Raw genomic sequence first — 16,066 nt, 5'->3', positions numbered from 1 at the left:
TCTAAAACAGTATATAAACATCTACCTTCAAGATCATTTGACTAATTGAATTGTATAGATAACAAACCCCCTTAGTGGGAGTACGCTTATACCACATAGTTCTTATCACCATGGCAAAAATCTTTAAAATTTCCCAGCTTTGTTTCTTGTTTTGCATCATACCAAACTAATAGTATTTAGTGTGAGCCTATGGCATTTAAAGATTAGCAGTAATGATGCCTCACTCAGCCTTAATACAGTGGGGAGGAGCTTGGTCCTGCCTCAACTTGATATGCCATGCTTTGTTGACTCTCATGGGAGGCCTTACCCTTTCTCAGAAGTGGATGGGGGAGGGAGTCGAAAGGAGGTGAAGGGAGAATGGGAGGAGAGGAGGGAGGGAAAACTGTGGTTGGTATGTAAAATAAATAAAAAAATTAATAATAAAAAAATTTTTTAAGAGAAAAAAAATTAGTTAAAAAAAAGATTAGCAGTAATGTAGCAAGTTTAGAAGTTTTCTGAATGATGGCTCCTACAATATCTAGGACACATGGGTCTTGGAAGAAGCTCACATGACCCAAGAAACTGGGAAACTCATTATGCATTTGCAAATGCAAAGCGTTAAGAACTTCTAGAAGAATATCATTAGCATGGTCACAAGAAAAGAAAACATTTTACCTTTGATAAATAACTAGAGTTTTGGCTGAAAGAACAAATTGACTTTAGAGATCTCAGGAATTTAAATTATTCTGAAGTATACAAGAAGAAAACTATTAGAGTGAAAATATTTAGAATCCACATTACAAAAATGAGGCACTAAATAAGATGAGTGACTTGTGTGATGTTGGAGAACTCCTGGCCAGATGTTCAAGGCATCCATCTGTGATTCCACATTGGTGTTTCTAGGATGATGAAAATTATTGCCTTTCCAGAGTTTTATGACTTAAGCAATAAATTACTCAGGTTAATGTCATGAGACAACGCTCTTGATAAACACACATTGTTGCACCTCTGTGTATAATTTGAGAAAAAATAAAACAGACCTCAGTCTTCATTCTCCATTTAACCTCATAGAAAAATATTTGGCATAGTCTATAAACAACTGGCTGATATTTCACAGAAGTGTCCCCCAGGAGGCCATTTTCATATTGAAAGTGACCAAACACTTCAACTCTTCAAAAGGAGTCCCAATTTAAACAGCGTGTAGTTTTTTTCTCTTCTAATTAAAGAAATCATAGAAGTACATGCTCATATCAATTCATCATGGCTTCCTAAAACCAATCCAGCAACCCTCCTTCTTTTACAAATGGTTAACTCTTTATGAAGAAAATATTTTTGAGAATATCATATATAAACAAATAGAAAATAAAATATGCTCATATCTACCTCCTATTTCCCTCTTCTAGTTCCTCCCATATCCTTCTAAACATGCCCTCCTCTCAACTTAGTGCTTCTCATATGTACAGGAGTGTGGGATCATCGATGATAAACATCTGAGTGGCCACATCCTCACAAAAGGATGATGCTCCCTCCCTACCAGCCTTTCACTGTCAATAACATCTCACTAAGGGGTGGGGCCTAAATAAAACAGTTACCTCTTTATAGCATTTTCAAATTAATTTCTACTAGTACAAAAGTAAACACATGCTATGTGACTATACAGCATGTGCATTATAGCACAGGAAGACTGTGCTTCTTCTGGAACCTCAGAGGGTATTGTGTGGCATTTGTTTTTCTGACACAACTGTTCCAAGGCTATAGGGGTGACATGAAGTTATTAATACGATATCTCTCCAGGTTTTTAATGTTAGCAGTTGTGCTACCAAACTCCTATTTTATGAAATAACATGAGGAGGAGTATTGGTGTTAAAAATCTCAAGTAGGGAATATAAGAGGAATGGATGGATTTCTAGATACATGCGACCTATGGAGATGACATCAAGATAAAGTGAATAATTTAAGTAAATCTCCACCAAAACCCAAAGCAAACAAAGCAAATAAACCAGAAACCAGAACCCAAAACAACAACTAAAAGCAAAAATCTATGTCCAGATGGTTACAGTGTTGAATTCTCCCCGATCTTCAAATAAAAACTAACATGGACATCCTCAAATTATTTTATTCTAGACATGGAAGAATCACTCTCTAGTTCTTCTTTGAAGCCAATATAACCCTGGTACCAAAACCAGTCAAACACAACAACCACAAAAAAGAAAATTATTGGTCAGTCTCTGTGGTAGCTGAACACCTGAGGAAAAAAATTATAATTAAAAGAATTTTTCAGTGCTCTGGGAAATTTTGTGATTGATGATATAATCTGTATTCATTTTATTTCTGTATATTTGACTAATAAAAGAACATGAGTTCACTTTTTGGGAAAAGTAGTATTTACATCTGACTGTGAACATTATAATAATCAATATCAAGAAAAAAATTACACACTTTAATATTAACGAAAGACACATACATATGAAAAATTTAAAAAATTATAATTAAAAATAGATGAAATATTAACTTTTTTACATGCTGAAATGATTGGATACTAAGATGGATGTGTGAGTAGTTGCTGGGGGAAATGCAGCTTCCCTGTTTCATGTACTATTCCTCCTTACTCTAGACAGTGCAAGCGACTCACCTTGCCAGGGTCACAGTCAGTCCCATCCATGGGTGGGTCAAGCTTGGTCCTGCACTCTGCTTCACCTTCCACTTTGCACCACAGACCAGTGCAGATAACATGCTGCAAGAAGGGCACAGTATCAGACGGGGAATGAATGGTCCATAGCTTCGAGTTCAGGTCAGTAGTTCCAGTTATTAGGATGCAACAAAAATGCACTGGAGTGAAAATATGCTTTACGTACTTTGAATATTGACTATAAATAAAACAATACATAGATTGTCTATAGGGATAGGAAAATTCATAAGTAAACTGTAAACATTCAGTTTAATAAACTTATTTAAATCTTTAAAAATCATTTGACAAATCACAGAGGGATGCATAAATTTATGTTGCTAAGAAGAGTGAATTTTTAGATAAAAATCTAACATTTATGCCTGGATAGGAACCAGTCTGAAAGAATAAAATTTTCTTATTTTGATTTTCTCTTTTTGTAGTGTAACCCATGGCCTTGAGCATCCTATGTAGGAACCTTACTACTGTGCCCTAGCCCTAGCCATTACGTGTTTCTAATTGTGTTACTGTTCAGCACTCATTTCCCAACACTTCTTCATGCGCATGCCTTCTTTCATGCTTATACAGCATGGTCAGTGCACACAGTCTTGACCCATACATAACTTCATGTAGATATCTGTCGATCATCATCAGTTATATTTACTTACACATTAATAAAATTTTTAGACCTTTAAAATGCAATAAACTTCTGGTGAAAAGTTAAAAGCAATTTTGAAAACACTAATATTATGTGGCTAGACACAGTGTGAATAAAATAATTTCTAAGTTAATGAAGAAAAAGGACGGTTGTCAGGAGAAATGAATGGAAACTTTGGAAGACTGAAAAAACTGGAGGAGAAAGATTATCTCTTACCTTCCCACTATCAAACTTTTGGGATTAGCCCTGTCCACAGACATTCATCCCATCTGTACTTTTCTATGCAGCCAGATTTCAATTCCTCTTTCCAAGGCCATTCCCTCCAGCTGCATCCCAGATGCCACTCTCTTCTCCCCGTTACCTTACTGCTCAGCTTGACTTTGTTATTTTATGTTGAGTGACTAATGATCAGTTCATTAAGAATACATCAGCCTCTCTCCACAACAACACATAGAACCCTCCCTCTGGTGCTCTGAACTTGAGCTGTGAGCTCACTTTCTCCCCTCACAGTCTTCTACTTTCCTACTCCCAATAAGGATGTCCCTGATGCAAATGCCAATAATATGGAAACACCTCCCTTTGCTCATGAATTGGTAACATTAACACTGTGAAAATGGCCGTCTTAACGAGCAAGCTATAAATGCAAAGAAATTTCAATCTAAATGCCAACTCGGTTCTTCACAGACATAGAAAAAGTCTTCACAATTCAATTTGAAGCACATGACTGGAGAGGACTCGTGAAAAAAAGAGAGAAGAAACAGAGGAGAGAGGTAATTAGCACAGGATTCTGCCTGTGTGCATACAATAAACGTGTGCATCTTTGTTTCCCAAAGGAGCTGGGGAAGAACGAGGCGGGACTAAGGATACCATGTAAGTAGAGAAAAGGAATCCATTATCCAACAACTAGAAAGCTGACAAGTAAAAAGTTATTGCCAGGAGTCATTCTAAGGTTGTGTATAGAACGGAAGCTCCAAGATTATGGTTAATATACAATTGGAACCACGAGACACACTGGCACACTTATTTAAGATAATATTTTGAATACATGTATTATAATTCTAATGCTCATTCTTCAGAATTCCTGAAATATTATGCTGTTGTGTTTAAGATTCAGAGTTATGGAGTGTTTCTAATTTCCTAAATGTTATTTCACTGGGAGGGAGGTATCATTTGTTCATTTTTCTCTTCTGTGAAAAAAAAATTCCTCACTTCAAAATGTTTCGTGTAAATATATATTGTTTTATTTTGAATATGGTTTATCCCAGCCCTTGTGCAGACATCATTCTCAAAAATTCATGTAGGAAATTAAAGACTGAATAATCTTGCTGCTTTGTGATGTTTTAGGTTCTTGAAAACTCCCAAATGCTTTCCATAGATTCATTTACATACAAGTGAATACTCTCAGGCTTTATAATTTTAGTTTCTAAATATTTTACCTCTCACAAGTTTTTTCCTAGGACTTTTTCCTTGTAACTAAAGAGTCAAATGCTGAATTCCCACCAAACAATGGCCTGACTGCTATTCAAAACATTTAAAACAAAGATTACTTAGGTTCATCAGTTAACCAAAGAGTAAATCTTACACTGTCATTTCAGGGCTGACCACTGTTGGTGGTCTAAATGCCGACCTTCAACTCTGAGCAGTTGGCTCTTCAAAATAGCAGGTGCTCTAATCAGTTCCCAGTTGAGCCCCTGAGAAGATAAACACCAAACTTGGCAGCTTTTCAAGATAAGCATAACCAGGTATAATAAATCATGCCGAGGGGGCCTCTTGAATACTTGGTGTCCGGCAGGTCTTGAGGTCTATATTGAGTAGGCCTATAGTCTCAGTCTTCTGAAGAATGCCAGTTTACTTTAAGCCGATCTCTCCAAAGAAAGTGAAGAGATGTTATAGACTGTTCCAACTTTTAAAGGTGCCATGTGTCAGGTGTGTGAGATTAGCGCTGTTCTTACCCAGCCTTTTGTAAGGAGTAGGGTAGGATATGACATCAGAACAAAGCATTCTCAAGGTTCCACAGAAACAAGTCATATTCTTTAACTTGGTTGGGGATCTCTTAGTTTTTCAGTTAAAGAATTTTTATCATCTTGGCTAGGTGGTGGTGGCGGCAGCGCACGCCTTTAACCCCAGCACTTTGGAGGCAGAGGCAGGTGGATCTCTGTGAGATCGAGGCCAGCCTGGTCTACAAAGCAAGTTCCAGGAAAGGCACAAAGCTACACAGAGAAACCCTGTCTCAAAAACAAAAACAAACAAACAAACAAAAAACAACAAAAACAAAAAACAAAACTAAACAAAAAACAAAAACAAAAAAAGAATTTTTAGTATCTCAAATGGTTCACATGAAACATCAAACACAAATACATAACGCAGTAATATTCATGGTTTAATCTTTGGAGTGAAAAAAATTCCTTTCAAACACATAATATGAACTTGGGTATTTATTTCAAATAGGCTTTTTGTAGGCGTACACACATACGCTGTTATACATTTAAACAGGAAGGGAAGTTAGCTATCCATTTATAAATACCATGTTTTCTTTCTTCATCACAAATGGTCCCATTAAAATATTTTCAAGTTTTTGTCAAAATAAATGATCGGAAGTCATATATATCCAAGTAATAATTCAACCTTAGTCATGTAACTTTTTGTTTTTAAATGGATTGCCCACTAAAATACAATCCCAATAGCTCAACAGATTATTACAACTATAGACCATTTGTAATGGTATTTTAAAAAACCTTTTCAATTATAGAGTACATTAGTCTACTATCACTGGAAGAGGTAAAATTGATTGTCCTCTTATGAAGAACATCTCTGGGCCCCAAATAAATCTTTTTAGATTTAAATATAGGCTGATAGAGTAAGAAGTCAAAAAATACAGTGAACAATAATCAAGTGTTTTTTCCTGTTTTAATATTAAGGAATTGAATAATGTAATCAAGCCCAGAAATGACTTAGAAAGTCTGTGTTTTATATATTCACATAAAACAAGCACATTAACATTCCTTCTATAATTTATTTTTAGTTATTTAAAAATATTCATTTATTTGTATGTGGAGGGGCACCTGCGTGCATGTGGGAGTTGATTCTATCCTTCCACTGGTAGGTGCTGGGGACTGAGCTCAGCGTGTCAGGCTTGGTAGTAAGTACATTTACCAGCTGAGTCTTTTTGTTGGCCCACACATTAACTTGTTAAAATCTCAGCATTTAATCCTTTGAATTTATGAAATGTCTACAATAAAAACTCAAATTTACAGGGATGGTTTTCTTTTAAGACACAGGGTACCGCAAAGAAAACATTCTGAGCCAAAGGAAGGACATGAATAGCTTCTATATTCAATAAGCAAAAATAAAACATACATGCACAAAAACTTGTCAATCTAATTATTGAACTAAAATTTCCTTCAAGGCCCATTCAAGCAAACACAAATATGTTCATCACCAACAATTGTGCACGAAGAACATTTATTTGTGATGCTCCTTTCATAGGAAAATAGAATATGTTATTATAGCTGAGGACAGAGAAGCCATGCCATGTAGAAAGTCCAAGAAAATGATAGGGAATCCAAGGAAGCAGACAACTGAAGGCATGCCATTAGATGCTAGTCTTCAACTGAAAAGCTTCTTTTGGTGTACAGCAATACTATGGATCTAGTTCACTTGAGTCTGGGAAATGCTTGCCATTAATAGACAGCTGTGCCTCTGTAGGTGAAGTAAACTTGTCATTGTCTCTTCACATGTTTCAGGATTACTAGCAACAGATGAACAGTTGGCTTTGGAAGGAAAATGCAGAGCATGCACGACCAGTTAAGACCAGTTAATAAAACAGTAAGCTGCAGAGGACTTTTCAGCAGAGCACATCAGTCAGTGTGAAGAAAGTCAATGAACAAGAAGAAATGAATGGAACAGCCAATATCTATTTAATGAAGCCGTAAAGAAAAGAATGTGAAAGGGGAAATATTTATAATTGCAAGAGAAAAGATTTGGAGTTAGAATGATGGGTTATGTTTCTAGAAAGCAAGCTCCCAGTGCTCTTGGGCATGAACACAAAACTGAAGGAATCGCACAAAGCAAGTTAGTTCTCTTTACAGTTGACAGAGGTGCTGACCTTGGCCATAGCCTCGCATCAAGTGGCTGGAACAAGGGTGGAAGATATGACACTGGAAGTGCAGAACCAAGGTGGTCAAAGCTGCTACCACGAAAGGTATAACCCCACAAGGAGAGAGGCTGAAAGAATCTGTTACTGACTGGACTTAATGTAACACACAGATCATACTACAAATTCTAGTTAAGGCAGGAGAAACCTGACTTGTAGTAGACAATGCAAAGCTTCCAATTTAAATCTTAATGGACTATAAAGAGAAAAAAAGTAATAATGATGAAAAGTCCAAACCAATCATCCTATTCTTTCATGGAATACAGCAGAATCTAGTCTCGACTGTGGAAGCAGCATGAGGTTTTTTTTGTTTGTTTGTTTGTTTTTGGTTGTTTTTTTTTATATACCAAATAACATATATTTCATGTCTTGGGGTCATATGACCTCAGTTTAATGCTACTATTGTAGTCTGATCACAGCCATAGAGAACATGTGAACAAGTATTTATGACCACACTTCTGTGAGATTTTAAACTTAGAATTCCAGCAGCTCACTCCCCAGGACACACAGTGCTAATCCTTGCTTTAAAGATCACAGTTTCTACTACACAATTAGATACCAGTTATCTGTGAAGAGCCTGGTAAAATACCATACTTTCTGAAGAAAAATGAAACCATTAGAGTCTGAGATGAGACATAGTTACAATTTTCACACTTTAAAATGGAATTACAAATCTACTCAGTGAGGTAAAAAGAAACATGTATGACAGGTTATAGAAGGAGACAAATGAGGACTCAGTGGAAACTCACTTTTGATTGAAAAAAATATAATGCGAAATAAATAAGTGTGTGTGATAGCTCTAAGCACAGAGAAGATTATATGGCAAATATTCAGTAAATCTGAAAATAAGTGAAGTGGGATTATTGAATGAGTGAATGAGAATATTTAAAAAAAAAAAAACATGTTTAGGAAACGTGTGTGGCCATCCTAGTTTTCACACGTTTAATACAGTCATCAGGAGGGGCAAAGAGAGAAGTGGGGGGACAGAAATGTGTTCAAAGGAGCGATGACTGCACACTTCTTGTCAAATTTCACAAAAGACGTGAATGTATATAGGAAGTACAGTCCCAGAAGAGAAGGAGACACCTCCAAAAAGACAAGAAAGCAAATGCCAGCCAAGCATTGTATAGAGTGAAAATATATTTCAATGTGGAAAGGCATTTTCAGATGAAGGGAAATTTACTATGAGCAAAATCCAAATAAAAGAAGTCAGCATGAGAAATGAAACCAAAGGGTAGACTTTCTCTTTATACATAATGCAGAACAGCAAGAGGGTAAATATCTGAGCAAAAGAGAGTACAGTTTAATCGTTGTTTAAACTGCATACAGATGTTTAAGGAGAATTTCTAAACTAGTTTGTGGTTTACAATGTGCACAGATTAGCATATATGATGACTAGAGCATAAAGCAGAATGCACCTATGTGACTGTACAACGCAGGTTTCTATAATCCAAGTGAAAAGGGGCCATATTGAATCGATGTAGATTAGATATTGAATACTTACATTTCTCAACCCTAGAGCTGAGTTTGGTAAACCACTGGGGACCGGCCAACTCTCTTTGCCAATAAAGCTTTACTGTACTATTCCCATGTTCATTGACACAGATGCTGTCTGTGGCTGGCTTCAGCACAGCAGACTGGAATAGCAACAGAAACTACACTGAAGATGATTCCAGTACTCTGGTTCCTTCATTAAAAACATGTCATCTGAAGCCTAGACCTGGGTCAGATCTTCTCAACAGGAGAGGTGTCACCATGAAAGCTAAACATATAATAGGTTAAATAGTGTGTGTATGTGTGTGTGTGTGTGTGTGTGTGTGTGTGTGTGTGTGCAAAATTTGAAAAGAAAAAGAGGAACACTTCTAGATACTTTAAACTTTAAACAATTTATTTGAGCAGTGTTTAATTTAAAATAGGGCACTATTAAAATATCGAGAAACAGAATTTTTTTTTAAATCCCCTAAGCAATAAAATATTCAGAGATTAAAAAGCCTATAGCAATCCAAGTGAGTCTGTGACAAATTACAATATAAACTAAGCAAATGGAAAATTAATAAGTAGAAGATTTTACTGGGGACAATGACCATTCCGTTTAAAGACCCCCCCTCCAAAAATTTTATTTTTCTAAGAAATGATTTTGAACACTTTATGTTTAAGAATGGATGACTTTTGTACCACAACAATCTATACAGCATTTTCTTGTATTTTACCCAGTTAACAATTACAAAAGCTTAAAATTTAAAATGGAAGCATTATTCTAGCCCAATAAAAATAGCTGTGTGACTTCTTTCCTCTCTGACTTTTTTTTTTTTAATTGACTTATTAACTATCCATGCCTTATTGCTTTCACTTCCAAAGTCCAGAGAAAATAGCAGGAACTTCAGAATGAGTGGTACAAGTCTATGGTCCCTACTTGAAGTGGGTTGGGTCAGAAGCAGGTCAGGAAGGCAGGCGAGTGTCCTGTGGCCCGCAGGTGGTCAGTATAGAGTTGGGAGAAATTGCTCAAATACATTTTATTTTCTCAGAAATTTCTTTTGAGGACTGGCATGATTTGGATCAACACATACTAAAATAAAGTCATCTCCTCCACCAATGAGTGATTCTAAACAATCAATGTGAGTGATCAAGGATAGCTGCCCTTGCCTCTTACCTGCATCTCTTGACAAAAGGAAGCCAAAGGCCCAAAGAGAATCTGGCACTGTTCATCTGCAGTGTACGCCATCCCTGGCAGTTTTGAGGGGACCAGCACAGAACTGAGACTCTGTGGATTTGTCTGTAGCAAGCAGTTACTGGCCTTTGACCTGTCAAAATGCAGATCCATTAAAAATTTGAATTTCATCAAAAAAGTCGTTATGATTATTCAGTAGTAAGAAGAAGAAGAAGAGCTTCATAATAAATTTAAATTCCTACTTAGTAGCTCTGCCGTTGAATACTTTGAAAAGAATTCTGCATATGAGAACACTTCATTTATAACAAGCTAAGGTAATCCTAATAATAACAATACTATTCAAGTTAACAGAATATTTTGGTTGTAAACAATGTCCAGAGGAATCATTTCAGCTGGTCTAAATCTGCTGTGATGTTACATGATTTTATGTATTTGTAAGAAATATAAGCTCATCCTCTGAGAATAACTTGCCCAAAGCATCATATCAGTCTTATTTGGGGATTTAAAGAAATAATTTTCTAATGAATATTAGCAGTCAGGCTATGCCTGTACTTGACATTGTGATGCAGCTTCTATTTTTGATAGGACATTTAATTTGATCATAATCCTGATGTGTGAAGACAGCAATACAAATCCTGCAAGTTCTTCCAGAACAAGCTAAACAGGGTATACTGCAGTATACTGATGCAATGGCTGATGGTATTTTCAAGGTATTAATGCTCTCAATGACATCCTTAGCTGTCATGACAAAGAGCAGGTACAGACTCCACTGAACAAATTTTAGAATAGAAATACAGGTATACAGAAAACATTATATTTTAAATAAGGATTTTATTCTTTGAAAGTTTTATACTTTCACACAATGTATATCCATCCATCCACTACCTTCTTCCTAATTCCCCTAATTCCCCGAGAGTAGTTGAAGCAGAGTCCAAGTGCCAAATTTAAGAAATTCTGATTACTCGGATGTGGATGGGCATCCATCACCTTATCGACATCACATGATACCAGTTTTGGACAGCTTCATTCAAATGGAAGTAAGAGTCAGTAATCGGTGTGAGTCAGAACTGTCAAGTGTTGAGTTTGGTCATGATTTAACTGTTGTATGCATCAACTCGCAACTGCAGGGTTTATGTGGATAAGATCCACTGGATCAAGACAGATATAATTCCAATATGGATAGGGGAGGAGCCCCAGAAGACCTACTCTCAGAGGAACTATTGACAGCTGATGTTCCTGAGAGAGGGAAAGCTACTCTCCTTTGGGGGTTTAGCAGTAGATTGCTCATGACCCAGAGGATGACCACACACCCCTTCACATATGGGAAGGGTCGCAACATTAGGAAGGTGGAGCACCACATGTTTAAGGAATTCCAAGTGCTAACAGGGGTGTTGTGTGATGCCCAATGATCCTATCACTTCTAACACTGAAGAGGCAACTACATTTGGTGACAAATTTCCACCATTATAGCAATTTTTGACCCTTCAAATCATCTTGCCCACCATTTAATCTGAGAAATATGAGAACTGAAAAGCAGGTAAGTTAAACTATGTGTTCTAGTTCATCTACCAAATCAAGGAAAGAGCCAGGCAGAATCAAACTCTCTGTTTCTACTGTGTGGTGGCCTTTCCAATTTGTCACAACAACTTTACTGGTTGGCTGTCAGCAGGAACTCAGAAATATTCACAACAAAAAAGTAATTAATGACAGTAGTACCTGAGAAATTTTTCCAAGTCTTCCTTGCTACACCTGGACCATGAAACATCACCAAGATTTTGTCCTTTGATCCATTCACCAGACATGATATGAAGACCATCTGCACATGATGGGTGGTCGTTGTCATGATTGATGCCCATGCTGATTTAGAATATAATTGAAAGAAAAGTATCCATATTAAACAAGTGGTATTTTTATATCTATTATTACTACAGTGGTATTCCAGTCAAAACATCTAATGGGAAATTTTGTTTTTAAGAAATTAGTTCAAAAATAAGATTGGATTTGAAGTTTCATTTATTTTTTAAATTGTATCATCCATGTTTAAAATAAATGATGCAATTTGATTAAGAACATTTCCCCAAATATCTTAAATGATGCATGCTTAGGTACATATAAGAAACTGAGCTGTACATATACTTTTGCATTGTTTATATGAATAAAAAGTAGCAAATTTTCATTCAACCTTATTGCATTCTTATCTTTGTCTTAAGTAATTTGTTCTTTTAAAACATGAAGTGCCTCTTAGCCAAATGAAATCAAATTGAACTACTAACTTCTTGGAATGTTTTCTTCATCTGCTTCACAATTCCATGTTCTCCCACACACCTCAAATAATGAAAATATCTCTTGCAAAAAGTCTTGGCCATCATCATCTTTTCTATTGAATCATAAATCTGTTGATTTAAGTAGAGATTCTACTCTGAAAATTTGGCTTATCTCCAAATACAAACATTAGAACCATCTTCAGCTGAACATAACCGCAGTTTTTATCTTTAAAACTTTTACTTATACCTGTCCTCTTTTTCATATAGTGGTTTGTTATGGTTTAGCTAGCTACTGAATTCCAAATTATCGTCACACCAACGCTTGGTCCTCCTACTCCCAAACAATCAACGTGGTTGGAGAAACTCTTATCCAGTATAGTCCCACAATGTTTCTCGGAACTGTTATCTCCTCTCTGTTCCTATTGCCACCAAACAGAGATCACAAAACACTTCCACTAGACAATGGAGACAGCCTTCCTGGGTCTTAGCCCAGTAGGTTTTACTGACATTCTCCCTCCATTTACTTCTACTTTATGTCTGTGAAATGGACCTATAAGAAAAGCTGACTTTAGCATGAAAATGCCTTCTAATCTCCTCCTATAACAATTTCCAGATGGCCCAATGGAGACCTAGGCCCTTCATCTTTTGCCATTTCATTTATGAAAAAACCTTGGAATTTCTCAATTATGCTTCTTACTTTCTTGTAATTCACTATTATTTAGCACTTCCTATGCTCAATACACATGCCATGCGAGGCCCTTTCATCTTTTCTGTCTTAATATAAAATATTTTTATTGTAAACATGACACTAAACACTTTTTATGAGAACCTTGCCTCAAAATAAACAAGCTAACACCAAAACAACACAAGAAGAAGAGGAGGAGGAAGGAAGGAAGGAAGGAAGGAAGGAAGGAAGGAAGGAAAGAAAGAAGAAAGAAGACAGTGACAACAATAACTAATTATTCACAAGACTCTCCACTATAGCATGGGAACTGAGAGCTTCCATAGTAACCATGTGATCCACAGGAGTCACTCCTAAGAACACGAGGATAGTGAACTTTTACAGTATGTGTTCCACGGGTTATGTCCCCATGAACATGGGAAGAGACCTTCCACACCAACATGTACTCCACAGGCCTTCCCTCTAAGAACATGGTGATGGACAGTCAACATTCAAAGTAATTGTTGATCCTCAGGTCTCTCCCTAATAATATGTAGACTAAGTGTCCACAGCAACTATGTACTCCACAGACCTTTCCCTTAATAACATGGGAACAGGTAGTGTCCATAATAACTATGTGTCCCACAGGTCTGACCCCAAAGAACATAGGGACAGGTAGTGTCCATAATAATTGCGTACCCCACAGATCTTACTCCTAAAATATGAGATGGGAAAGCAGTTTCTACGCTGAGAAATTACTGAATAAGCAAACCATAGTGAACATAAAAATCCCTGTCAAAATGAACATAAAATTTAACACCTTGTAAATAACCCTATGTTTTACGAATAATTACATAGTTAGCTATTGAAGATTTGTCTACAGTTGGAAAGAATAAAGGAAATGGCAGGTGGTTTATAAGGCTGCAATCAGCCATCACACACTAGACATTGTGTAGTCCATCCCTTACCCTTCACCTCCACGTTGTCTTTCTCCAGGCTTTTTTGCCCACACAGATTGTACTTAATATTCAAAGCATCTGCAGATTTTTACTAGCCTCTAGCTTGTCTATTTGTATATTGCCTTATCTTACCATAGGATTTTGTGAAGACTAATATTCAATATTCTCTAAGTTATATTATACTTTTTTTTTTTTTTTTTTTTTTTGGTTTTTCGAGACAGGGTTTCTCTATGTAGTCTTTTGGTGCCTGTCCTGGATCTCACTCTGTAGACCAGGCTGGCCTCAAACTCACAGAGATCCACCTTGTTCTGCCTCTTGAGTGCTGGGATTAAAGGAATGAGCCACCACTGCCCAGCTTTTTTTGTTTGTTTGTTTTGTTTTTTTTTTTTTTGTTTTTTGAGACAGGGTTTCTCTGTGTAGCTTTGCGCCTTTCCTGTAACTCACTTGGTAGTTCAGGCTAGCCTTGAACACACAGAGATCTGCCTGGCTCTACCTCCTGAGTGCTGGGATTAAAGGCGTGCACCAGCACCGTCCAGCTGTTTTTGTTGTTGTTGTTGTTGTTGTTTGTTTGTTTTGTTTTGTTTTGTTTTGTTTTTTTATTTTTTTCAAGACAAGGTTTCTCTGTAGCTTTGGAGCCTGTCCTGGACTAGCTCTGTAGACCAGGCTGGTCTCAAACTCACAGAGATCCACCTGCCTCTGCCTCCCGAGTGCTGGGATTACAGGCATGTGCCACCACCACCTAGCTTTTTTTTTTTTTTTTAATTGTAGTTATTTTCAAAATTTTTGAGCACAAGGACCTTTCTAGAACTCATACTCTACACAGCTCAAATAGAATCTCTTCTCCTTAAGAAGACAATTCTTATAAAGTCCAATAAATTCTCAAACTAAGGATTTGAATGTAATCACTCCTGAATAAAGGCTAATATTGAAAAAGCAGACATATAAAGGTTTGTTTAATATACGCAAAGTTTCCAACAATGGCATGATGGTGCAATATTCTATTTCATCTGGCTTTGATCTGAATACAAAATAAATTTTGTAAATAATTTCAGAACTGGAAATCACCCACTAGTGAATAATATTTCCATTTTTCAATGAATGCCTTTGAATCAGGTCTGTATCAACACATATTAATGGCATGACTGACATAAAATATAGGAAGAGAAAATGCTTTCAAAGTTTGATGACCATCAGAAAAAGTAAGACATTGTATAGGATGTATATGAAACAGCTCCACTGACAGAGAAAGACTGAAGATATGGGCATTGGTATGACTTTTCTCTATCTTACCCCATTTATAAGGAAAGAGCAAATTGAAAAATAGCAACAAAGGAACTGTGAACATTAAAGACCCTCTCCTACCTACTCCTTGTTGTAAAGACTGTATAGTGCTATTGAAAATGGTTTATAAAGTGACCCTATAGAGGCTGCTTTATAGTGAGGTAGTTAATAAGCGAAGTTTTATTGCATTAGTCTCTTTTGACCAAAGATACACTGTAGCAGGAATCTTAAAAGTTGTTATTAATGAAAACAAACCTGGAGCCACGTATTGGGGTGAATGCTGGAAGATCAGAGACACAGAACAAGCCACAGCTATCTCACCTTGCCAATTCCTCAGCTGATCCTGTTTCCTCAGACTGGAAGCTTCTATGTCCTCATCCCAATGGCTCTCAGCTGAACTGTGCTGCTCAAAAGCCTGAATGCTTAACCAGCCAAATGCTTCTAGTTTCTGGTCTTCACACCTTATATATCTTTCTCTTTCTGCCATCACTCCCTGGGATTAAAGGCTCACTTTCTTCGATTATAGGCGTGATTCAACATGCTTGGCTGTATCCTTGAACAGATGGATTTCTGCCTCTGGAATGCTAGGATTAAAGGCATGAGTGCCACCATTTTCTAGCCTCCGTATCTAGTGGCTGTCTGTTCTCTGACTCCAGATAAAATTTATTAGAGTGCACATTATTTTGGGGAATACAATACCACCACAATACAAACAGATCCAGGTGATGTGCTATGTTTGTATTATTTGCTTAAAATGTGGGTTTAAGGCTCATCAAAA

At 36.7% G+C, this 16,066-nt stretch overlaps 1 protein-coding gene across 1 annotated transcript in view; it reads right to left on the bottom strand.

Annotated features, from left to right (window-relative positions):
- Nucleotides 1-16,066, bottom strand: part of Adamts19 (ADAM metallopeptidase with thrombospondin type 1 motif 19) — a 201,636-nt gene that overhangs the window by 82,873 nt on the left and 102,697 nt on the right. The window contains exons 9-11 of the mRNA XM_036205317.1: nucleotides 11,840-11,980; nucleotides 10,106-10,256; nucleotides 2,612-2,713 (exon numbers count right to left, since the gene is read on the bottom strand). Coding sequence (XP_036061210.1) covers nucleotides 2,612-2,713; nucleotides 10,106-10,256; nucleotides 11,840-11,980 — 394 coding nt within the window. The remainder of the gene's footprint in view (nucleotides 1-2,611; nucleotides 2,714-10,105; nucleotides 10,257-11,839; nucleotides 11,981-16,066) is intronic.

This window comes from Onychomys torridus, chromosome 13, assembly GCF_903995425.1.
Source record: "Onychomys torridus chromosome 13, mOncTor1.1, whole genome shotgun sequence".
Lineage (NCBI taxonomy): Eukaryota > Metazoa > Chordata > Mammalia > Rodentia > Cricetidae > Onychomys > Onychomys torridus.
The sequence above is the reverse complement of the archived record's forward strand: the minus strand, read 5'-3'. Positions and strand labels throughout refer to the sequence as shown.